Source organism: Haliotis cracherodii, unplaced genomic scaffold, assembly GCF_022045235.1.
Source record: "Haliotis cracherodii isolate W230 unplaced genomic scaffold, xgHalCrac1.p SCAF_23, whole genome shotgun sequence".
NCBI classification, from domain to species: Eukaryota; Metazoa; Mollusca; class Gastropoda; order Lepetellida; family Haliotidae; genus Haliotis; species Haliotis cracherodii.
In genome coordinates this window covers 12285044-12312600 of record NW_027266279.1, presented here as the reverse complement: position 1 = coordinate 12312600, position 27557 = coordinate 12285044, and the positions used below count along the sequence as shown (strand labels likewise).

The window sequence follows — 27557 nt, the reverse complement described above, 5'->3', positions numbered from 1 at the left end:
GGGGACCTGTAGCAAGGGGAAGCGGCCATGGATGAAACATAACGGAAGCATAAATGTCAACAAATACACAAACAATAGCCATGGCTACAGTCTGTAAACACAATTAACATCATTGTTTACACACAGACAGAAGCCTCTTTCAAATGTGTCAAAAGCAGACCTCTAGATACCAATAATAAAGACAACACGTCAAACCATTCATTGTCACTTGTATATGACTATCATGGACATAGAAGGTAGATCATGTGAGTAATTGCCTTCCATACAAAAGAGGGGGCACGGATGGCCCAGTCGTCTAAGGCGGCGCGATTCGCTGTGCAGAGTTACGTCCCTTGGGCACGCCAGAAACCTATGATTGTGGGTTCGAATCCCGGTTCGACCCGATTATGTTTCTAGGTTTGTCAGCACCATACCCGTGCTCGTGGGTTTCACCGAAGTGGTAAACGTCTGGGACCTGCATCACTTCGGGCTTTCCTCCAACATTAAGCTGACACGCCGTGATATAACTGGAATACTGTTAAAAGCGGCGTTAAACTCGCTCACTCACTCGAATCAGGTTGTAACCTTGCAGCTCCTGTTGCTTCGGCCAAGGAACGTTTTACAGCCACATTCAACAGCTGTAAATGAGTACAAGGAGGACAAAGCAGATTATTCAGATAACAGTGAGCTCCAGACACCAACGTGTGCGGCATGTGGTGTTGTGGAAAGATTTGTCAGAGATACTCATGTTCGACTCATCAATGTATGATGGAGCAGATAATCAACTGATTGACATCATGAACATTCGATCTACGCACTGGGATACGATGACATGCATCAACCAAGTCAGCGAACCTGACCACCCGGTCCCGTTAGTCGCCTGATGGGTTCCGGAAGACCAATTCCAAGCTGGATCTTCAGGGGGCAGTTGTTTGTAGGGTGAAACGAGGGTTGGACTCGCCCATTGTTAGCATTGTTAACAGCGATGCGATCAGAACGGTGAAGAAGGTGTCACACGCAGGCAAGGACCTTGTTCGGATTAAGTTCAGTGGGAGACATCGCCTTGACTTTCACGCACTCGTATCAGTGGTGGATGGTCAAAGGGAAGTAACTCTAAGTCATGCTAAACAGTATCGTTACATCTCCCTTTTGGACAAGTGCGTTCACTCTTGATTTGTTGTGCGCGTTTATCACCTTTTGATTGGGGGAATACACCGTGTGTGAACTTTTAGCGAGACACTGTGCGGAGTTGTGACAATGGAGTTTACTGCTGTGTAAACACGATAACCTCCTTTTGACTATAAAGAAACATCTGGCCTCAAGGTAACTGTGGTCCGAAGCCTTGCACGCTCCTTCGCGGTCTCTTCGCGTTACGGGGGCTGTCGGGTATCCTAGTGGTTAAAGCGTTCGTTCGTCACACCGAAGACCCGGGTTCGATTCCGGACATGGGTACAATGTGTGAAGCCCATTTTTGGTGACCCCCGCAGTGATATTGCTGGAATATTGCTAAAAGCGGCGTAAAACCATACTCACTCACTCTTCGCGTTACGCCGACATTTGGGGTCAAAACTCGTGAATAGATGTGGTATCTGACGAGTTTGTTCGCGGAGCTCTCTATACTATCGCTGCCACCAGTGAAAACTTCCCACTGTGATAGGTGGCCCCCAACCATGCTTGGAGTTGAACTCGCAACCGAATGACCGTTATGTTTACAAACAAGTGACGACTGTCTTTTTTTGTCAATTTGAGTTTCTATTTCATTAAAACTATCATCTTTAATTGATAAAGTAAGAATGTAAGGGAGAAGTTGGTTGATTTTCCGTTAGTCTGCAATCTCGAACCAATCTGATTATTAAAACAACAAAGTAAATTCATCTTGAAAACATGGTCAGTCGTAAACCTTTTCAAAATGAAATATCATGGCATTCCCAAAGACATAAACAAAAGTATAAACGTTACTACACATGGGGTTAGAGGACAAATTTCAAGATTCTTTTAATGGCCGCGCACACACTGATGTATAAACGATTACCTCCCTTTGACCATATTAAAAACACATCGCAGCATAGTTTTCTCCTCACAAAAAGGTATTTCTAGACATGGACAAAGTAAAAATACATATCTCATTCAACTAATTTAACTGTATATTTAAGGGCCTTGCATGCTTCACTGACAAAGATTATTTTCCAACAATTTGTTTTCAGCAAAAAGATTTTTATGTAGGATTAGAAGCCAAACAACATAGAAATGTACTTTTCAACGTAACATTTTCAGTCTCTTGGTGATGACATTAAACATCAAATGTTCGGAATTCTTATCATAATAATACAGATGGAAATGTTTTTCAGTCACATTGATAAATAACTGAATATTTAGGCGTTTAATAAATTTGAAAATGTTACACATTTTGACAGTAAAAGTTAAACACACTTTCAAATAGCAATGCTCAGGTGAAATATTTACTTTGTGTTGCAAGTCAAAAAAGTGTAAACGAAAATCGCAAAATTACCAAGCAAGTGACTTATCAAAACTTCGGCACCATTACCGATGCTACCCATAAAGATACCTACATTTCCTTATTATCTTGAAAACTGTATTTTACCATACGCCCTATTTACTACCCATACAAGTGACTAATGCGCTTACGAATGGCGCAGCAGAGGTCGCGAACTAGTCTAGATTTCTGCTATACATCCGGGTACTCACTGGGAAAAAACAATAACAAAGACAACAACCAGTCCCGGGGAATTGCGTTAGATCAGTGCCCCTTTAAGCTGGAGATTAATTATTTTCATTGGAGAGCTTGAACGAATGTCCTGAAAGTTGGCAGGTTTGCATCTGGACATCGCCCCCACATAAGCGCACTTGACTTTCATTCAGGTGAGTTATAACAAAATTACACAGGTGTTATACAAAAATATTTTATTTGCAATATCAATACAAGACTTTAATCTTCATTTGACAATTTTCTTTCATTAATACATGGGTGTGATTATGTTCCATAAGAAACGTGTATTGTAAGTACTTTTCAAACAAGGGCAAGAAGGCATTCAGAGAAAGCATCAGATTTTAACATGGTTAGACCAGGGAGGTAAAATATAATGAGTCCCAGGTTAGATATACATAGATCGACAGATGGTCAGAAGCAGCCATTTGTGACGTGGCAAGTTACAGAAAATAAAACCTTAAAACGGCATCCATACTTTTTCAAAGGATAATTGTAATTTCAAATCCATTCACTGGGGTCGATTTAGCTTCATAAAACATGCACCAGTGCAACCTATTGTTGAAAAATGCAACCCAATATTTATGTCTACATGCACCCAGTTCATGTAAAAAAAATCACATTTTTGTCTGACATATTACTTGTCCACACAACAACAATCTTTAAACAAACCATACTACATCACTATAAAAACCCGTGATATATGTAATTCATGACACAGTCATCAGAGATCTGAGAGGGGGGACCAGGGTGCAACCTGGTATTGTATGGTACAACTAGCTTCTCGTGTCCACATGCACCAGGTGAAAGCTTAATTGTGTTTATATATTGAGCCCTGATTCATTTTACCACCATATTAAGCCCATTGCGCCAATAAGGTGAGTAAGTGAGTTGTGTTTAATGCCGCTTTTAACAGTATTCCAGTTATGTCATGGTGTGTCAGGTTAATGTGGGAGGAAAGCCCAAAGTGATGCAGGTCTTAGATGTTTACACTTCGGTGAAACCCACGAGCACAGTAATGGTGCTGACAAACCTAGTAACATAATCGGGGCGAACCGGGATTCGAACCCACAATCACACAACACTGTACAGCGAATAACGCCGCCTTAGATGACTGGGCCACCCATGCCCCCGCACCAATAAGAGCCCCCTTAACTTCTAGACCAATCAGAAAGTGACCTACAAGGACCCAATATTCACATGACTTTTCTTGTGTTGGTTACAGACACTGCGGAAGAGTAAATAACAGCCGAATAAACTGTGCTTACAACTGACTGATCTCTGAAAACAGATTTAACTCGTGTGTGGTTTTGACAGGTATTAACACTATCCCATGGATCAAGTGAATATATGAAGTAAAATTGACAAATGTGTAACCCTTACTCATCATTATCACTACTTACTGGAATGTGTGTGTTATATGCACCCTTAATTATGGGCAATTAAATTCTCAAATATATATCTATCGTGTATACTACGCACAGATTCTTCTTTTGTATCATTTCAGGCTGTCAGCATAAACCACAAAATTTACAATCTTTCAACTGTTTTTATCTCACAAACTTATATTCTAATAAGACCCCCCATTTCAAATTTTAAGAGCACCCTGAGCGCATATGAGGTCAAATACGGTATATTTCATTCATAAAACAAGACATCCAAATACCTGGAACAAAGAGGTGAACAGATACCGGGGGTACCTGTTATGTGGAGTGGATGAGAGGATGAAAATACCATCACTTCTGATAATGCCACTGTTATAACAAATAAATATTGACACTTAAAACTACAACATGCACATAAAATCAATTTACACAATTATTCATGTACCGTGAAACACTTTCTCAGTAAAGTACAGATTCTAGTACTTGTTTGGGTTGTGTCACGTCCTGGATTCGAACCCACACTTGCCAGAGTGAGGCCTGCACACAAAGTCAGTGATCTAACCCACTCGGCTTCCACAAAAATGAAAGTCCAACAACTGGTAGTCTAGATCACATACTTTGAGTACCCCTCTGACAATGGCCGATAGCTTTGAATACACAATGCCATTTAGAAAGTGGTCAAATGTAAGAAATGTTATTTTTGGGATAACACTTTCTAGTAAAGTAAAGACTTTGTGTGGTAGCAATTAGGTGCCTCACTCGGGCAAGTGTGGGTTCAAATCCCGGACAGGATTCAACCCCAAAAAGTACTAGAATCTGTACTTTACTGAGAAAGTGTTATCCCAAATATAACACTTGTTATACAAAACTATTTTATTTGCAATATCAATTCAAGACTTTGATCTTCATATGACAACCACATGTTCCACAGACACTCCAGGAACTTCGAAACATGCTAGAGCAGATATGGATGGATATTCACAGGACTTTGTGAGACGCCTGGTCTGTTCCATGAGACGAAGATGTGTTGCTTGCATCACAACCAGAGGTGGACACACCCACTATTGATTTGTAAATTGACATTTTGGCATGTTCATGTTTTTTATGAAATCACGCATTTTCTGAAGTCAGTATGGCAAATTAAACCATTTGAACACTTACAGGAGTCTTTTATCTGTTGCAAACAGAAAATGTTTCAGATTTGGTAAAAAATATAACTTTGCATTAAATCTTATTCAATGTCACAGGAATTTTTGTTGTTCAGTATAGCTGAAAATGTACAGAAGAATTTGAACCAGTCATTTAACCAATTACGTACTTATCTCCTTATCAAATTGTAATGGTAAGCATTACTGATAAATAAAATATTGTGACCGGTAGACATGAGTAAAAAACATGGCGGCACTTCCAGCTTATAGGAGAAAGTGCTTATCAAAGGTGGATGGTCAGGCTCCATGTCTTGGTTGATGCATGTCATCATATCCCAAAGGCATTGATTGAAGCTCAGACAGCAGCAATAAACAACAAAAATAGAAAAAACAAAATGTACATATGATAAATGAACCCTTTCCATAATCATAAGAAATCTCTGCTAAAAGCAGTGTCCATTGTATTCAGTCCACTCCTACCATATCACAAGCATGTGTTTATTGATAACAACACTAAAAATGCCAACTATCAAATACAGGAACATCTGCCATCATCATGTCACACAATGAGTATGAAAGGATAAATATGTCAGGGGCTTAATGCTCAAGAGAGAAAGAAGATGAAGCTGGGTACATGATATGTCTTTCTGGACAATAAGCCATTACTTGTCAGAGTATTTTGAACAGTATAAATATAAACAAACAAACAAACTTTTAGCAGACAAATTAAATGCATTAAGAGTCCCAGACTGATATTCAGTAATTCACAATTAAGATCTCACTCCAAGACTTGGAGATCTGGAACTGATGAGGACAAAGACATGATAAAAAATTCTTGTTCCTTTCATGTTGCAACAATGGTCATGAACCAGCTTTTGTTTGTTATAAATCTTTCAGTTCCGGATCTCTTGATTACAAAGCTTAACACCCCAGAGTCCATCTGTTTCAAGATGACCAAGTTACATACACAGAACCTGGGCTGAAACCAAGCCATTATCAAAAGCATTTGTTTGTCAGTATGCTGGCACAGTGGTATGTGGGCCTGCCTTTCATGCACATGCTTCGAGTTCGATTCCCAGAATGAGGAATATCAGGGAACCTCAACAATGAGGCTGCCAACCCCCTTTGACACTCGGGTTTCAGGGGTCTATAAAGAGGACAATCTGGATTCAGCAGTGTGGTTTGTGGGACCAAATTATATATGTTTTTGGAAAGCAGATTCGACATGTACTGGGTAACCAAAATCCTGTACATATTTTAATGTTTTCAATATTGTTGAATTCAAGTGTTTTTTGACCTAGTGACGTGTTCTATAGGTTTTCGCCTGTGATTTTCAATCTTTCTCTGTTGGGGGAATTCTGTGCTTTTGAGGTTTGTGTCAAGTAGTATTCAGAACTAAGGGGCGAGCAAATGAGACTTACAGTGAAACTTTTGAGGGTATTCAGGATTCACAGGAGGGGTTGGCACGTCATTATTGCAACTCTGAAACAAAACCAACCTTCTCAATCACTTGTCCATGACAAAGACTCTTTCTACATGAAAATAGACCCCTGAAGATCCGGGATAGAATAGGTCTTCAGCAACCCGTGCTTGCCGTAAGAGGCGACTAACGGGATCAGGTGGTCAGGCTGGCTGACTTGGTTGATGCATGTCATCGATCCCAATTGCGTGGATCGATGCTCATGATGTCAATCACTGGATTGTCTGGTCCAGACTCAATTATTTTCAGACCGTCGTAAGATAGCTGGAATATTGCTGAGTATGGGGTTAAACAACAAACAAACAAATAACCTGAAAACAACTTAACCTCAATAAGGAACTGTCAGTGTTAACAATGAACATTTGCCCTGTTCCAATGACACATGGAAAACATCTTATAAGACTAATCAGGGCTCAAGTTAAAATTCTTCCATAATATCTTGTTTTCTTCTTCGTAATATTCGATTCAGTCTCAAAAACAAGGATTCTAGATCAGATTAAGTCCCAAGCACTCAGGAATTATTACACAAGCCAACCAAAATAAGGGTCAGGTGGTTACAACACAAGAGGGTTAAGATATTCCCTTCTTGTGTCACACACCATCTTATACTAAGTAAAGAACAGGTGTCTTTAAATCTTTTGGGAAGTATAACATAGCTGTTCTATTCCTACAGTGTTGAATAACATTCACTCACTCACTCCATAAGACTCAAATATATATGCTGACATATTAGCTTTCTTTCTGTATTGACCCTGAGGTCTCCATATCGGGAGACGGGACATTCACGTCCTTGATATGAAGTTTGTCTATGTTGGCCTTGAACAGGTGTGTGATCTCCTCAATTGTCTTGCCCTTTGTCTCCGGGACTTTGAACATTGTGAACAGAAAGGACAGGAACAGCATGGCGGCAAACGGTACAAATGAATAGACACCGATGGACTTCTGCAAGAAAGAAGTTGAATTTGTAGTGAAACGGCACTACACACACATGTACACACATGTACACACAGACACACACACATACATGCACAGACAGACACAGAGACACACACAGACATAGACACATGCACACACATACACACATATGTACACACAGACACACACATATGCACAGACAGACAGACACAAATGCAGACAGACATACACACAGACACATACATACACAGACAGATACACACAGACACATGTACGCACAGACACAAGCACACACAAACACACACGGACAGACACGCACGGACACACACATAGACACAGAGACACACACATACACAAAGTGTGTGACTCAAACAGATTCGCAAAGTCATTTGCAAAGCCAAAAGATCGATATAAGTGTACTACAGTTCATGATAAACTTGCAAAATAGTGCTTAGTTATAAACAAGAGAAGCAACACATCTGTATTTTGACATTTATGGATATTTTAAGTTTGACTTTGGGCAGTGTTGTACTTCCCTTCGTCTTGTAGTACCAACAATGTATAATCAAGACAACCCAAACTTTGACACATCAGATTGGACTTGTCAGAGATTAAATATTATACCCAGACCCCCAGCCTACCTGGAGCGTAGGGAAGACAAGACCCACGACACAGTTGGCCATCCAGTTGACAAGGACTGCTGTGCTGACAGCCGCTGACCTCGGACCCTGGGCGAACAACTCTGCCACGATCAGCCAGGGAATGGACCCTAGCAACAATTACACTTCACATGAGGCACTTTATTTATAATTACCTGGTTGCTGGAGCTCCTGGCCCTAAAACTCAGGAACGTGGAAAACAATTTCCTCCTCTACCTTGACATAATTTTGAAGGTTTTATCCTTTCTGTCGATACTTACAAGTGTAAGAAATCAAGCAAGGACCTCAGTAGGAGACAATTCAACACAAGCAAACCGACTTTCTTGAGTATGGCAACAGAGACCATAATCTATTATATGGTCTCTGATGGCACACGCTGTTTTTTCCAGAGTGACTGAGTTAATATTGAACACCGTATCGGCATTATTTCAGCCATTTCGCGATGAGTAGGGTGTGCATGGGTAAACAATACAGCCAGCATGCATACCAGAAACTATGTGTCAACAAAGGGAATAGATTACTGGTACATTTGCTTGTCCTATTTTAATATTTCAGATATAGTAGTAATCAAATCAACATTATCACATTAAAAGAACAGGGAATACTATTATTTAGATGCATGAACCAAATGTTTATTGTGTCAGTGAGTCGTCTCTCCAAGCACACTGTACCTGGTCCGACGGCGAAGAAGATGATGTAGCAGATGACAGCCACGATACACAGGTAGGACAGCCATGACACTTGATGCTGAAAACAACACAGCGAGTACAGGTGATGGCTGAATTCAACAGTATTTCAAGTACGTCACAATCTCATTAAAATCATATCTTAGTTCTCGCTACCACCAAACAAAGATCTGAGGACATCCCATTAGGGTTACGTCAGAACGACCTTTCATCTGACCAATCAGAGCGTCGCTTACCAGTTCATTAAAGTGACATTCGGAATGTGAATTCTGATAATGCAACCTCGAAAGCTTTAACATGAGATATTCCGAACGATAGTTAACGGTTTAACGACTGAATCCATACAATGAAGACCATCTATTAGCCATTCCAGAATGTTCTTTTGTTCAGGTTTCAAATTTTTCATCGAGAATTTGTCAAAATATGTTTCGAAGCGTAGTTGCCAATTTCAAATTAGTGCCGTAAAGCATGAGAAAGCTGCCTTCTGATTGGCTAATGTCGACTTCTTGTCAGTCCTATCAGTCGGTCAAAGTTCGCGCAATGTTGGTCTGACGTGACCCCTAATGGGATGTCATCAGATCTTTGTTTAGCGGTAGCGAGAACTAAGCTCTGATTTTAATGAGATTGAGTACGTCACAGCATGTCAGCATGGTCTGGGAGAAAAGCCTGCAGTACTTCAAGCTGTAGTGAAGTCCATGAGCAGGTTTAGTGCTGATAAACCAACCCAAATCTTGGATTCGAACTGACTATCAGTTAGATTACGGAAATACACAATAGGAAGTGTGATTTCTGGAATTACTCAATTACATTCAAGTCCCGTTAATCCGACATGGTTGGTTGCATATGATTATGTCGAATTAACAAGTATGTCAGATAAACGGAATTAAGTTGTATCAATGTTTGTGATAGAAAATCAGGATGTCCTCGCGACAGCAAGAACTTGTATCTGATTTTAATGAGATTGAGGTAATCTAAGCATGTGATTAATCCTGTTTTCTTTATTTAAAACATTACTTGTTTATTGTGAAGCAAATTTATCTCTGCAGCCGTTGTAATACGCTTCCAGCTGACTCATACAGCATCAAAACGTGGGCAGATGACCACGGAGTACGCTAATCCCTGTGTTGGATTAACAAGACTGATTAATGAGTGATTTCGTTAATTAGTTGCAAATTAGGTGTGTCGAAGTCGGAGTGCGAGACTGTCGGATTAACAAGGCCTAAATAGCACTGTTTTAATCGGTTCCCATCACTAGTGTCGAATAAAGCCGATTGTCGGATTAACGAGTGTTGGATTAACGAGACTTGACTGTTCCAGCCATTTTAAGAAAAAAAAGAGAGGGAGAGAGAGAGAGACACTGCAAAAATATCCATGTATGGGACATCAAGAATGAACGTTAAATTTGTGCCTTTGCTGCAGTCAAAACTGATTCTTCACCAAGATGAGCAAGGCTACCCAAATGCCCTGTTAAAAGACACCTCACCTGAAACACAAGCGCCACAGTGAGGATAACGGTGAACACAAACATCCCTCCAAGGCCCGTCAGAAGGAGGATGCGCCGGCCAGCCCTATCGATGATCAGAGCCGACACAAATGTCATCAACACATTGACTATTGCTGATCCCAGGGTAGCAAACTGGGAATTGCGCTCTGACAACTCAGCTGACTCATATATACTGGTGGAGTAGTAGATCACCTACAGATGAAACACAACACACAGGGATGAATGTGGCATTATATATAGGGAAGGATGAGAATATATGGATGTCAACTTCTTTCTAATGAGAATCACAACGTTTCGGAGTATATGCTTACTCCTTCATCAGGTGAATCATCATTCATCCTCCACCTGATGAAGGAATAAGCATATACTCTGAAACGTTGTATTCCTCATAATTAAGAAGCTTACATCCATATCTTGTTTTCTAAATGCCTTTCAAAGACATAATACATTGGGCCAAAATAAGTAATAGACTTGCTTCTCAGGCACCGCCCACATCATCATAAAGTCTGCCGCATGTGTCATGTTTATTTCCCCTTAAATTATTTTTTTTAAATCTAATACATAAATACAATGCGATCAAATATAGCCCACAGTTACTTCCCTTTACATCTAATGTAAGGATCATGATGGCAATATTAGTTTGTATGCTTGTTTATGTAGGGAGGCCCTTTTCCAGGTTCATGGTACACGACTGTTGATTTGGTTAGATACTGGTTTGAACAAGCAAAACAAAAACACCACCCTACCACACTAAATTTTCAAAAGTCATTGCCTGAAACCAATTCTTTTATTTCTTCAAGCCTAGTTTTCAGAAAAGTTTTTTATGTTATGAATTCCAGACCAGACCAGACCAGAGCACAATCAGAAAATGGTACAAAATAGCTCTCAGTAATTTGCCAGACAGCCCCAAACAAATTACTCAGAATTTGCCCTAACATGGCGCTGATGTCAACCACTGATAAGATAACTTGTCCTCAATGTTTTTGCCATCCACCTGCAGATAATCTCAGAGTCTCAATATTTTGATCAATCATTACACCTACCATGCAATATATCTTGCACAAGGATAAATAATATATATATACCAGTGACTCCTCACAGCGAGTTTGTTACTTTCTAATTAGACTTTGCAAAATGACATGGGAAGAAATACAGAGAAATGTATCGGAAAATTAAAATTGCTACTGAATAAGTAAACAAATATGAGTACAAAATCTGTGAAACTCCTTACAGCATTAATTCCGGAGAACTGCTGTGTCAACTGTAGGACCACACTGATGATCAGGGGGATGCGGAGTTCGTTGTGGAGAAACAGATGTGATATCTCGAACTGAAAAATACACATGATCCTATAATAAACTTAATAAACTTAATAAATTCAGTAAAATATAAATATTTTTTATATTTGTATATTTATTCTGCATTTCTCCTTAATGCATTCACTGCTTTAATAAAATGGGTTCATTTTTTAAAGGGAAAAACAAGCTAAATAACCAAATCATTTTTTGACAGTCATTGACAAGATAATTACTTTATTTCATATATGACATGAAGATAGCAAACTTTTAACATAACTCATCACAGTTATCAAAGCATTAAGTTAACATGTTTAACCTTCAACAAAGCAAGGTTAGGATCCCAAACTAATTGTGCCTTTGGCTGGCACAGATTGGCAAAAACATTGTGATATTGTTCAAAAGTGGATTTTTGTAACGTTGAAATTTTAAATCCAAATTGGGAATTTTTACTGGCATTTTGGGCTGAATATTGGCCTCTGAGCAAGTCTAGATAAATCCCTGACCAAGCTGCAGTTTAACAAAATGGGTTTATTTTTTAAAGGGAAAAATAGGCCAAATAACCAAATCAATTTTTGACAGTCATTGACAAGATAATTACTTCATTTCATAAATGACATGAAGATAGCAAACTTTTAACACAACTCATCAGAGTTATCAATGCATTAAGTTGACATGTTTAACCTTCAACAAAGCAGATCCCAAACTAATTGTGCCTTTGGCTGGCACAGATCGGCAAAAACATTGTGATATTGTTCAAAAGTGGATTTTTGTAACGTTGAAATTTTAAATCCAAATTGGGAATTTTTACTGGCATTTTGGGCTGAATATTGGCCTCTGAGCAAGTCTAGATAAATCCCTGACCAAGCTGCAGTTTAACATGGGCACCCGGCCCACTCAGACATACTATACGGACTCTGAGCCATCCAGTCATTGTTTTATCCCCTTCATGCTGAGCGCCAGGCAGGTTAACCACAAGTAACAAGTTTTTATATCGGGACCCTGTCATGTATTCAACAGTACCAACTGAAATGGCATGGTATAAATACATATAATTACTTTTGCTTGTTTCTTTTCGTCATCTTTTTCCACATTCATCTCTTCAATCTCATCCTCTACATCATGAGACTTCCTCAGCCACATCAGCGCTGTGAACAACGACGTCAGTGACAATATAACATTTCCCCATCAACATATGCCAGCTGATATGTGTTGCCTTCAAAAGAACATGATATCAGAAGAAAAAACCTTTTATTCATCTTTTCTTCATCATCTTATAGCAATAAACACTCTAAACAAATATGCAACATAATTGACATGCATCAACCAAGTCAGCGAGCTTGACCACCCAATCCCATTACACGCCTCTTACGACAAGCATGGGTTGCTGAAGACCTATTCTACCCCGGATCTTCACAGGTCTCATAACAAATGGATGTATAGATATCGTAAACAATATAACAGCATGTTCTTTCATTGGAACTTCCTGATTATATTCGTTTTCAAGATAAAAAAATGAGAGATGTTTGTATGAATGTTTTGCTTGCTCATACTGAAAATTTAGAAGCCTCGATGCTGATTGGTTATCTGAAATTTCACCCGCGCAAACTCCCATGGAGACGTTCTTAGATGTTCGCACAAAGAGACATGATATTCGAGTAAAAAAATCGATTTTAATTAATACACAATGCCATTAAGAAAGTGACAAATGTTATATTTGGGATAACACTTTCTTTGTTAAGTACTGATTCTGGTACTTTTAGGGTTGAGTCCCATCTGGGATTCGAACCCACACAGATTTGACTGAGATTGAGTCCTGGCACTGACCCTCCTTGGCGCCCTCCTCATCCCCCTGCGCCAGCATCAGGAAGCGAGGACTCTCTGGGCAGCAGGTCAGAGTCAGCAGCTGGAACACGACAGGCCCACAGGTCAGCGCTGAAACAAACAAGTTGACGTCTGCTTCTCAATCTTGCTCCTCTCTCTCATGCTGTTACTCTTATTATCACAATCTTCCTGAGGCAAGAGTAACAACTGGCCTTCATCAAAGCTTAGTTTCCCCCCTTGCCATTTAAAGCTTACTTTTCTTGGCTCGATCATGGCACCACCCTGTGTAGAATGCAAATTGTGTCCCTTGTGATGAAAACACGATATCCAATCAGATCGCTGTTCTTATTTCGAATCGCTTCACAAAAATGACTCCCATAGCGGATCACCAGGTCAATCATATAAGTCAGATAGCAAAGGATTGAAGACTTCATCCCGGACAGATAAACAAAATGCCAGATTACTAAGGTAAAGATACTTATTGCTTTCACATTTTGCTCTCATAATAATAGGGGCCTACACACTACAAAGTATGAAGTACCACTGCACATTGCGTGACATGAAACCCTCAGCAGGGTTCATCTAAAAATAGCACTGTATCTCAGTCACTGTGATAAGCTTTCAGTCATTCAAGCTAAAAACAATGAAGTTTGCACTCAAATATATGAAAGTACTTAAGCGAGTTGATTGCAATCTTTGACTTATGTCTTTGCATATTTTTGCAGGTGATGGCTGTGGTTATAGCAGGGACTACGTTTTCAACACCGGGATATTGATTTTGTAAAATGTTCTCTGATTGGACTATCCATATGTTGGATAGTCCTCTCATATTTTAGCACAGAAAAGTTGGCTTTAAATTGCAAGGGTGAAAACTAGGGTTAGATATCAGCCTCACGCCTCAGGTAGATGTATTATCACCAGAAGCAAGTTTGTTTGTATTGTTGTTTAAAGCCACAGACAGCTACTATCAAGTTGAAAGTAAATAGAGGACCGATTCCTACCCCAGAATCCCTACAAGGGACATACCGTATTCGATGTAATAAGCGCCCAGGGCGCTCTCAACATTAGAAATAGGGGGCTCATATTAGAACATCATTTTGGTGAAAATAAAACAGAGTTGAAACATAAATTTTGTGGTTTATGCTGACAGCCTGAAATGTTCATGTATGACATACATTTTACCAGAATTTAATTGCTCATAATTAAGGGTGCATATAACACACGAGTGCATATTATACGCGAATAAATAAGTCTAGTGTACATTGATCAATTGGAAGAGGTGCTTATTGGGATTGTTCACTAGCCAATATATTAGCAAATATTGCCGTGGGCGCTTATTAGAGCGCGGCGCTTATTACGTCGAATACAGTAATGGTTAACATCTGTTACTCAATGGCTGACATCTGCCACTCATGATCAATGGCTGGCTTTATGTGTTGTCAAATTTAGAGTGAGTGAGAAAGGTGTTTTCCATGTACATTTATGCAACCATAGAGTAATTAGCACTGTCAAATCAACAAGTAACACAGCCCTTCATAATGCAGTATGTTCATTTCATTCTACCATGGTAAAATCAAACACAAACATTAGTAAAGATATTGACTGAATTGGTATGAGTCCTGTGTTTGTAGTAGGCTGCTGATGTGAATGATGGAATGACAATAATCTCGCACCCAGACATATCGGCCACAGTGTGTCTGTGCCCAGGATGAACTCCAGGCCCAGCAGCTGCGACACAAACACTCCGGTTGTGATGGCCAGCTGGTTGAACGTGCCGGCCAGCCCACGCAGGGAGATTGGGGCAATCTCTGACAGGTACATGGGGACAATGCCAGTGTTGATTCCTACAATGATACCAGAACACATCACTATCAGCTAGACGACACATCAGACAGGTACATGGATTCCTACAATAATGAGAACACAACACTATCAGCTAGACAACACAACATCAGACAGGTCCATGGATTCCTACAATAATGAGAACACAACAGTATCAGCTAGACAACACAACATCAGACAGGTCCATGGATTCCTACAATAATGAGAACACAACACTATCAGCTAGACAACACAACATCAGACAGGTCCATGGATTCCTACAATAATGAGAACACAACACTATCAGCTAGACAACACAACATCAGACAGGTCCATGGATTCCTACAATAATGAGAACACAACACTATCAGCTAGACAACACAACATCAGACAGGTCCATGGATTCCTACAATAATGAGAACACAACACTATCAGCTAGACAACACAACATCAGACAAGTACATGGATTCCTACAATAATGAGAACACAACACTATCAGCTAGACAACACAACATCAGACAAGTACATGGATTCCCACAATAATGACAACACAACACTATCAGCTAGACAACACAACATCAGACAGGTACATGGATTCCTCCAATAATGAGAACACAACATTATCAGCTAGACAACACAACATCAGACAAGCACATGGATTCCTACAATAATGAGAACACAACACTATCAGCAACACAACACAACATCAGACAGGTGCATGGATTCCCACAATAATGACAACACAACATTATCAGCTAGACAACACAACATCAGACAGGTACATGGATTCCTACAATAATGAGAACACAACACTATCAGCTAAACGACAAAACATCAGACAGGTACATGGATTCCCACAATAATGACAACACAACATTATCAGCTAGACAACACAACATCAGACAGGTACATGGATTCCCACAATAATGACAACACAACATTATCAGCTAGACAACACAACATCAGACAGGTACATGGATTCCTCCAATAATGAGAACACAACATTATCAGCTAGACAACACAACATCGGACAAGCACATGGATTCCCACAATAATGAGAACACAACATTATCAGCTAGACAACACAACATCAGACAGGTCCATGGATTCCTACAATAATGAGAACACAACACTATCAGCTAGACAACACAACATCAGACAGGTCCATGGATTCCTACAATAATGAGAACACAACACTATCAGCCAGACAACACAACATCAGACAGGTCCATGGATTCCTACAATGATACAAGAACACAACACTATCAGCTGGACAACACAACATCAGACAGGTCCATGGATTCCTACAATGATACAAGAACACAACACTATCAGCTAGACAACACAACATCAGACAGGTCCATGGATTCCTACAATGATACAAGAACACAACACTATCAGCTGGACAGCACAACATCAGACAAGTAAATAGATTCCTACAATAATGAGAACACAACACTATCAGCTAGACAACATAAAACTTGGACAGGTACACTTGTCTTTATTTAGGGTAAGGGTTTTTTTTAAACCAATTTAAAGGTCTTACCAAAGTTTAAAGTTTAGCAATATTTATCATAACATTGTCACAACAAGGACATCATCATCTAACTGAAACAACTGACCACATAAACTTAAGTCAAGTTCAGGACACAACTTACGGAGGAATATTTGCTAGTGTACTGTCTCAAACCAATCCGTGAGTTGCACTCTACCTGCATTTAATCCAGAGACAACCCGACCCGCTATCAGCATCTCGTAGGACTTGGCCATCTTGGAGAAACCAAGAAGTCCACCAGCTATCACAGCAATAACGTTGTTCCTCAGCAGAGCTCCTTTCCTGATTGGAATCAAAATACTGAATATGTCACACCCTGACTGACATAATTGATCATGCAGTAAACTATCAATACGAAATCAGTTTGTTTTCTCCATAGAAACACTCAAGAATTTACTTGATCAATCAAGAATTTGCTTGTCAAGGTGGTCCCTTGAGGTGTAAGACCCCTGAAGAGCCGGGGTAGAATAGATCTTCAGCAACCCATGCATGCCGTAAAAGGCGACTATGCTTGTCGTAAAAGGCGTAACGGGATCGGGTGGTCAGACTCGCTGACTTGGTTGATGCACGTCTTCGATCTCACTTGTGTGGATCGATGCTCATGATATCAATCACTGGATTGTCTGGTCCAGACTCGATTATTTACAGACCGCCGTCATAGAGCTGGAATATTGCGGCGTTAACCAACCAACCAACCAATCTTAAGGTGGAATGATACGTACGGTGGGGTCGTGACACAATACATATTCTGATGCTATGAGTGCGATACAATTTGTTTGTTTTGTCCATTGAAATACTCTGTGTCAGTGAAATAAATAAATATTTCCAAATATATCACATTACATTTCACATTTCACTGACTAGGTTGGCCTAGAAATGAATAAACTTAATCCATCCAGAATTGGTTTGTTCGGTTGTCCCACATCTCGATCCACGCAATTGGGATACAATGACATGCATCAACCAAGTCAGCGAGCCTGACCACCCGATTCCAGGAGTTGCCTCCGACGACAAGCCTAGTCACCTTTTAGGGCAAGCATGGGTTGCTGAAGACCTGTTCTAACCTGGATCTTCACAAGTATCATGCTGATGTAACAAACTTGGTTAGTGCTTTTCTTTGACATGAAAGCTATTGCAATAGGCAGATGTGTAACAAAAAAATGTTAGTTTTTTTAAAAACGGTTGGTGATCAACTGATATTCTATTACTGACGTCTCCAATGGGCCAAACTTCTTGACAGATTGTAATGAACACTGATCTAAGAGTTAACATTGTCATAAGGACTAAAATAAATCCACGGCCCAGTTCCACAAAACAGTCTTAGCAGTAAGCCACAAGTCAAAATTAAAGTATGGGACTAGAGTTGCAATCGTCTCAGCTCCAAGATCATTTTTTTTGGAATGGAGCCTAGATCTACAAACCTGCCATATCTGTTGGCCCAGAATCCAGCACTGACACCCCCAATCATGCCACCAACAGCATACATGGCAACAGTGATGGACCACAACAGTGTCTTCATCGACGGCTTCATGTATTCCCCATTCCGATAAAAGTAGGTCTCATTGTAGAAATCCTGAATGATCTGAGGAAAGCAAAACTGGTGTTCTATTTAAGGTAATAATCATCTTCAAGATCTAGAAACATTGTAAGCAGTGTTTAACGTAGGCCAAGACAAACCTACAAACTGACACAAACCACTAGTATTTTCTGAGAAAAATGCTTTGATCACTGATAGGACCATAAAAAAAATTCCATTTTTTCTGTAAAAACTGAGGACAAATGAGAAAATAACAATTGAATAACCATTTGTTTGAAATGGCAAAACACAATTTATGTCCTTTGTAAAAAATATTACTGGTAGTTCCAGATGCAGTGGGTGCCCACCCTATTTTTCAGATGTGCACTTCTTTTTTCAAAACTCTGGATTCAATTCTGAACAACAATTATTTTTAAAGCTCAGTGATTTGCTGTAAAAAAAAAAAAATTCTTTAATTTTTTTTTATTTCGGTGCAAACTTTACAATCTTTTACTTTACACATAATCTACCTTATGATTAAGCTCCGTACCTGTTCTGGAGAATTAACGACACCTGTATTGTAGCCAAACTGGAAGGAGGAGCCCAAGGTGATGGCTGCGATGCCGAGGGCAAGGTGGCTGTTGAAACCCTACAACACAGAACATCATCCTCTCTCAACACATGAATCAGGAACACTTCACCAATCTTCTCCATGAAAAGATATTTCTCGGGAGATCAACCCAGTGTATTTTCAATTTAGCACGAACTTACCAGTAGATTTACCCATGTAAAATTGAACTGGTAATCAAATGTGCTGCCTCAGTCATCAATATTCTTGCTATATCATAGGGGCCTGTAATTAATTAAGTCTGAACAAGAAAACACAACTATTTTGGGGCATGGGTGGCCCAGTCGTCTAAGGCACCGCAATTCGCTGTGCAGAGTTCCTTTGTGGGTTCGAATGCTGGTTCGCCCCGATTATGTTTCTAGGTTTGTCAGCACCATACCCGTGCTCGTGGGTTTCACCGAAGTGGTAAACGTCTGAGACCTGCATCACTTCGGGCTTTCCTCCCACATTAAGCTGACACGCTGCGATATGACTGGAATACTGTTAAAAGCGGTGTTAAACCTCACTCACTCACTCACTCACAACCATTGATACCATGAGCAAAGCCCTGTGGGTATCCGATCAATTTCGTCACCTTTCCGACAAGCATTGGTTACTGGTGACCGAGCTATCAAACCTGGGTCCTCACTGGATAGAATAATCCTTTGTCATCAAATGTACAAATATGTCCTAGCACCTTGACTTAAGGACCAACCATGTGATTTTTCTTAATGTTTAGGAGCTGAATCATTTTTTCAAACATAAACAGGTGACCAATTCGGAGATATACATACTGTTTGTTCAATGTAGAGCTAGATTACCTGTAAATTTAAACATGCTAAATTGAATTTGAAACCAAAGGTGTACATGGTGTAGCATGAGGTTTCAAATGTTAAATTTAGCGTGTTTAAATCCACAGGTAACCTAGCTCTACATTGAAAACACAGTAGATTTATCTCCATTCTACCATGATTAATTAAAGTTGGAACTCTTTGAGGTGTAACATTTGGTTGAGTGAGCAGGACATTTCATATACAAAAAGAGGTGTCTAGCCGGGAGCGCCACATTTCAGAAATGGCTATTGCCGGTAGAGCTACATTTTCAGCTGAGTGCATTTCACCTATTCTAGCGGGTAATTAATTAATCCGATTACCGATACCTTTAAATGAGTGTCCCACATTTAAATTACTAAGCGTGGTGTTCTTTAGAGATACCTTTAAATGAGTGTCCCACATTTAAATTACTAAGCGTGGTGTTCTTTAGAGATACCTTTAAATGAGTGTCCCACATTTAAATTACTAAGCGTGGTGTTCTTTAGAGATACCTTTAAATGAGTATCTCACATTTAAATTACTAAGCGTGGTGTTCTTTAGAGATACCTTTAAATGAGTGTCCCACATTTAAATTACTAAGCGTGGTGTTCTTTAGAGATACCTTTAAATGAGTGTCCCACATTTAAATTACTAAGCGTGGTGTTCTTTAGAGATACCTTTAAATGAGTATCTCACATTTAAATTACTAAGTGTGGTGTTCTTTAGAGATACCTTTAAATGAGGCGACCAGTTCCTACACCGTGTTAGTGACGACATCATCATCTTCACTACAGACAAGAACATTGAACATTTGTGTACTGCAGACATTGTATTTTGTGATGGTACATTTTATGCCTGTCCCAAGTTGTTTGATCAGATTTATTGTTTACATGCTGAGGTGTTTGGCCATATGTTTCCATTAGTTTACTGTTTGTTGTCCAATCGAAAAAAAGAGTGTTATGTCAACATGTTTCAGTACCTATGCGATTTTGCTAGTAGAGGAGGTCTAGAGTTTGCCCCACTTACAATTCAGTTGGACTTTGAACGTGCAGCTCACAATGCCGTGACTGATGTATTTCCTGGGACATTAGTTAGAGGGTATTTCTTTCACAAAGTGACAAAGTGGATGATGTGTGGCTTGATGCCATTGCTGACTCTCCTGTTGGCCCTAAAGTGACTGCTTTCATGGACTACGTGACAACCAGTTGGGTTCAAGGACAGGCCTTAATGCCAGAGATTTGGAACCATTTCGAAAACCAAGGCCACCGTACCAACAATCACCTGGAAGGGTGGCACAACAAGATAAAGAAACTTGCCAAGAAGTGCCACCCGATCATCTACGAGGTAGTGAAGCTATTTCAGCGAGAGCAGTCACTCAAAGAGGTTGCAGTCCTCAGACTCTCTCACCAGTGGTCAGAACCTTCACGAAGAACAAGGCAATCGATGCACGTATTGCGTCCCTCAAGATCCAGCTCCTGAACCAACACCTGAGTGAGATGGAATATGCTGACCACGTGGGCGACCTCCTTCATCTGCAGTTATGATCCATTATGATATTCATATGCTATTCATATTCATCAATGTAAAGTTCTGATGAATATGTTATCCTTGTTGAATAAGAAATGAGAAAACAAGACTTGTTTTGTGATATACGGTAACCTGTTAGAATCACAAAGCATGTTTTGACAGCATAGCCGTGAGAGCCACATTATACAATCACGCAACCATAACCATTGCCGGGAGCGCCACATCAATTTGGGCTATCTATTTTCGAAATGTGGCTTTGCCGGCCTGTAACCCAAAAAGATGGGTACACTTTCCCATAGGGGTGGAAGGCTCCATATAATGGCAACATACAATTAATAACAGTAAACAAACATGTATAACAATGTTTCTGTTTATTAAAATTACTCTATCTTATGTTCAAATTTCAAATACTATCTCATTGGGAAATTTCCCGGAGAACTTCAAACAGAATTTGAATATACCCATCCACCCTTCAGTCATAATGCACTCGACCAAGAACTACTCCCGACAAAGCGAAGCAGACGACAAATGTCTTCTATGTGTTTCAGCGGCTGAATTTTTCAAACTGCATTTTTGAAGATGTTTGTTATTATAATTACCAGAATTGTCAAGACTGGATAGTAGTAGGTCAAATTCATCACTCCATTCATTTGCAGGTTCAAGAAACTCCCTATATCATGTACATCAAAAGTTCTCATTGAGATATAATTTCCAATCTTTGCCATATTTATGGGCATACACAAAATGCAGGTGCATATCTTACACTGTAAAGTGGCCATCAAACAAGCTGTTTCAATCAGAAGGGGTTAATTGTGGTTTGATACCTCTGATTGACCCAAAATTATTGAGTATTTTCCAAACTAATGGCAGAATTATATTTTTTTTAAACAAATAAAAATAACTATCAGCATTCTTTGGACATTGTGTCATTTTTCTTCAGTAAAACCTGGGCTTAGTTATTTTTTCTGAGAAGTGAACATAACAGAATGCAGCTGAATAAGCTGAACCAGCAAACAAACGACCAAACACCTATAATTAATACACTCCCACATTCAATGCAGTAACATGCCTTTACATGGCGAAGATAACACTGCCCTTAACCAGATAACAGAGAATTGTCATGAAGATATGAACAATGTTGATTCTTGCAGTAAACTAGAATTGATATCAGTATATGCATAACTGATCTATTTATCGAAGTGACAAGATAAAAAACTAGATCAGAGGTCAGGTGCACTGTATTGCATTTTGTTTCTTCGGCCTGTTTTTTTCATAGTCTGATCAAATGATATTTTAATAAAACTAAACTTATTTAGATATTCTTATGACCATGAAATCTGGTTTGTATTAGAGGTACATGTATCAGTTTACAAATCATATCAATGCATCATGATAATATGATCCACAATCTTAATGTTGTGTTGTATTTTAGCAAATGATTCAAAAATGGTTTCCCAAAGTGCTAATAAAAACATGTCTGTAAATGATTTATATATATTATAAATGGGGCAGTTAATTCAGGCTATATGTTCCTTTGCTTTCTTAAAATTACAATCATGAATAGCAATAAGTCCCAAACAAATCTTAAGAAAGACATATGATAAAGAGATTATTATCCTTGTGTGTCTTATGTGTGGTAAGTATCATATATTAGGAATAAAAAGTGCATTTGGCAATGTGACACACATATGCCTAGAATCACCTGTTATTGCCTATTCCATCATAAAGCTCGAATATTGCTGAGTGCGGTGTTAAAGGGGCACTGATTTAACACAATTCCCCGGACTGGTTGTTGCCTTTGTTATTGTTTTTTCCCCGTGAGTACCCGGATGATACGCAACGCAACTGAGCGTGAATAGAGACTGGGCTACCGTCTGCAAGGACAGCTAAATAAACTTGGAGGCTGGAGGCAATATTTGTTTAACGCAGTTTTGCATAAACACTGATTGGTTAACTGTGATCTATAAAGATTTCGACAAAGGGCGCATGTTAATTAATTTCTTAAGCCTAAACAAACAGACAGAAAGAATGGCGGAGCTCATCAGAAGCATCATTTGGAAATACCCCAGATGGTTATAGTTTAATACTAAAAAAGTATCCATGCAGTGAAAGCATTTTCGGATTTCGGATTGCGTCGATAATACGATTACTACTCCCTTGTTGTCATTCACGTTTTCTCATATAACCCTACACTTGTGTATTTGTCGCCATTCACTTGATGCTCAGTTAATGAATTTATTACAGGTACAATTAGTGGTAGCACCACTTAGATTACCTGACAAAGGTTCCCATTTGGCATTTATTGTGTCTGTGGTAATTATTCAATCTAAATCCAGGTTTGAAGTGAGGTGAAATGTGTGTTATGTAAGATGCACGTGGCAGCCCAGCAAGAGATGAATGATCAGTTGATTTACTTTTTTTTTTAAATAAACGGATCGTTCCTAGCCATCAAAGGATTAACAGAAAATATGTTGATTGATTAATCACTGTTATCTTGCACAGTGGATATGTCAAAAGTGAGTGTTTACATGTCTAGGTTTACTAAAACAAAGGGAATACACTCATATCATGGCGTGAAGTGCCGATGTAAAAACAACATACTTTGTTCAAAGGGTTAACTGATAATATGTTGATTGGTTGATCGTTGTTATCAATCACTCAATGGATTTTTTAGGAACCGTGGACGTTATGAAAATAGTTGTCACGTGGGCTTTCTCAGCCGACCCATGAGACTTGACACCTATGTGAAACACCTAAAACAATCCAAGTGATCAGTTGAGAAACGAACACAGGTTATAATATCCCGAAACGATATATATCTTTTAAAATATTTTATTGTTACAGAGACACGTGACATCGAATATGTTTCTTTGTACAGCTGCAGACGAGTGGGATATTGTTCCTTTGTGTGGATATTCACAGATACATTCCTCGAACAAGGAAGCTGCCTAAAATTTATACACATAAATTTGGTAGGTTGTAATTATGGTATTTGCATTTTGTTTTCCTTCATTTGAACCGATTCGTTCTTGTTTCTCTACGTCTTGGTTGGGAAATTCTTCAATGCGCCAAAGACGTTGTTTTCACACGTTTTTTCCTTTGTAAGCGTGTATATATCACCGTCAATTTGTAAAATGTGATTCTCTCAGGCAATTTATAAAATGTGCAAATATTTCAGTCATTTTGACTAAATAATCTGTCCAGATTGATTAAGACGATCAAAAGGGCCTAAAAACATCACAAAAGATTATTATGTAAGATTAGAAGCCAAACAACATAGAAATGTACTTTTCAACGTAACATTTTCAGTCTCTTGGTGATGACATTAAACATCAAAATGTTTGGAATTCGTTATCATAATAATACAGATGGAAATGTTTTTCAGTCACTTTGTAAAATAACTGAATATTTAGACGTTTAATAAATTTGTTACACATTTTGACAGTAAAATATACACACTATATAAAAAGCAATGCTCAGGTGAAATATTTACTTTGTGTTGCAAGTCGAAATAGTGTAAACGAAAATCGCAAAATTACCAAGCAAGTGACTTATCAAAACTTCGTCACCATTACCGATGCTACCCACAAATATACCTACATTTCCTTATTATCTCGAAAATTGTATTTCATTTTGTTGATCAATGTGACCATACACACTTATTACTACCCATAAAAGTGACTAATGCGCGTACGAATGGCGCAGCAGAGGTCACGAACTAGTCTAGATTTCTGCTATACATCCGGGTACTCACTGGGAAAAAATAATAACAAAGGCAACAACCAGTCCCGGGGAATTGCGTTTGATCAGTGCCCCTTTAAACAACAAAAAACAAATATTATTGCCTATTCACCCGTGAAGATCAGGGCTAGAATTGGTCTTCAACAACCTGTGCTAAAGTAATCGGATGGTTGCTGATTTGGCTGATGCATGTCACAGAATACCAATTGTGTAGATCGCTGCTCGTGATGTCAATTCACTGCCCTTTCAGGCCCAGATTTTATCGCTTACAGACCACCATGATATAGCTGGAATATTACTGAGTGCGGCGTTAAACAACAAACAAACAAGTTTTAACATGTTAAATTCAACTGTTTGATTGGCATTCTCGAAGTTGGTGAGTAAGTAAGTAAATGTACAACTTTATTGATAACAACTTTGTTGAACTGAATTTGATTTGAGTGAATTGTTGTTGGTGGGCTGAGAAGGCTGATTTGCTGTCTGCTTTGGCTGTTGAAGGCTATATTCTTTGATGCGGGTATCTACTGGGCGAGAGGTTTCACCAATGTACGAATTAATCTTGTAGATTACTCCATTTGGGGTTGTTTGTTGGAGTTGGGGTTGTGGCCATTAGTTTGAGGATGGTTCTAAGTGATGGGGTAACCAATAAAGATGGAATGGATGCCTGCTGGGTGCTAAAGTAATCTGCTGATTTCATGAGAAGTCTTGCCAATGTAGGGTAGGGGGATAGTGATGGGAATGGATTCTGGTCTGTTTGGTTTGGGCTGGAGTATGGTGGAGATGGTCCTCTTGACAAGCTCTACATCGAAACGTCACCATATGCAATAAACCAGAAGTTGTTATCCATAACGTAGTATGTTTTCTTATGTTTAATTTATTACTGATTAAACAACATTTTGGGTACATACCTGAAATATACAGAGACTTTGAATAACCTGACCTGACGCAATCCAACATTAACTTACTGCCTATCTCAAAACAAAACATAAACCTTACTTAATAACAGCATTACCAGGGTACACAATTCCTTGTATTTTGATGTTGATGGCAAGTTTAACAACATAATGGCATGGATTACATAAGTTTCCGGTGCCTGAATGATACACTGACATTATTCACTCATGTTGACAAAAAGGGAAGGGACCACTGATGACAAAAAAGTAGGATCATATTTTGCAAAGAAAAGATAAACTAGTCAACTCCTGAAATACATGAAAGTTTAGAAGTGTTAAACTTAAGGATGAAAACCAAAGCTTCTGATTTTTGTCCAATGTATAACTGATAGATTGTAGATTGAGGGGGGGGGGGGGGGGGGGGGGGGGGGGGCTTTTATTCAAATACCATGAATACAATAGACAAAATCCCTCCCAGGGGATCCAACTTCACTGATAATACTAGAGTTGCACTAATCTGTTCCCTACACATATAGAATGAGGGACCCAATTGATAAAACTAGTGTTTCTCTCATGTGCTCTCTGCATACATAGATAACTGATGTCCTTCATTGAGTAATAACTGTGTCATCCATTGTCCTTTGGAAAGAATGTACAGCCCCAATCAGAAAAGATAACTGCATGTTCCATTAATGAGGTCACCTGCATCCTTTATTAACAATGGCCTTGGCTTACATGGACAATAGTATCCGTACAAATGTTGTTGTTTTTTCTATTCACATATAGTTGTGACACATATTATGTTTTCTTGATTAAGTTAATCATTTCGTAGCATGCACCATGTCCAGTTAACATAGTTGAAAAGACACACACAGTGAAGGCAACATTGTGTTTCATGGAACTAAATCATTCCAGCAATAAGCAATTATTTCTAGTATTTTTTAGTTCTTCATTTCTATGATAACTGAAACCTCAAAACGAAATTTGTATGTTTTGCACTTAATCTTTCTCATATATAGACGTGAGAGATATCTAGTACATATTGTTGACAGAAGAGTTATTTTAAGATATGATCTCTTTCAATGCACTAAAATGCACACAATGTAAATAAGCAATATGATTTATTTATTTTCAATACATGAACTTGTCAAAATCAATAACGGTGCTGTTGCCTTGCATTTGGTGACAATGTTGGATGTTATGCCACACTGCAAGCACAATAAATGTATTAATTAACCATTAAACAGCTCACGTTAAAATACTTACATGTTTCCTTTTGCTTTTGTTGATGCTATATTCATCGTATTCTATTCCCCCTTCGTCATTACTCAATAAAGGTTTGCGTTCATGTTCACCTGCCATTTTGACAGCACGCAACGTGACTGTCACGTGACGTAAATACCACCTCTGCTTTCCTGTTCTCTTTGTATTTTTAATCGACGATTTTAAAAGCTATCGTTCATGCGAAATATAAATATGACTTAT

General features: G+C 39.0%; 1 protein-coding gene across 1 annotated transcript; it reads right to left on the bottom strand.

Moving 5' to 3' along the window:
- Positions 1–4730: 4730 nt before the first annotated feature.
- Positions 4731–27434, bottom strand: LOC139471680 (solute carrier family 2, facilitated glucose transporter member 1-like). Its single transcript, XM_071254129.1, has 12 exons — positions 27339–27434; positions 19043–19141; positions 18398–18558; positions 17134–17258; positions 15274–15444; positions 13604–13711; positions 12836–12924; positions 11713–11811; positions 10461–10673; positions 8963–9038; positions 8274–8401; positions 4731–7659 (listed from the first exon to the last, which is right to left on the bottom strand). The coding sequence occupies exons 1-12, from the start codon at positions 27432–27434 to the stop codon at positions 7447–7449; spliced, it is 1578 nt and encodes a 525-aa protein (XP_071110230.1). The 3' UTR covers positions 4731–7446.
- Between the last annotated feature and the right edge of the window lie 123 nt (positions 27435–27557).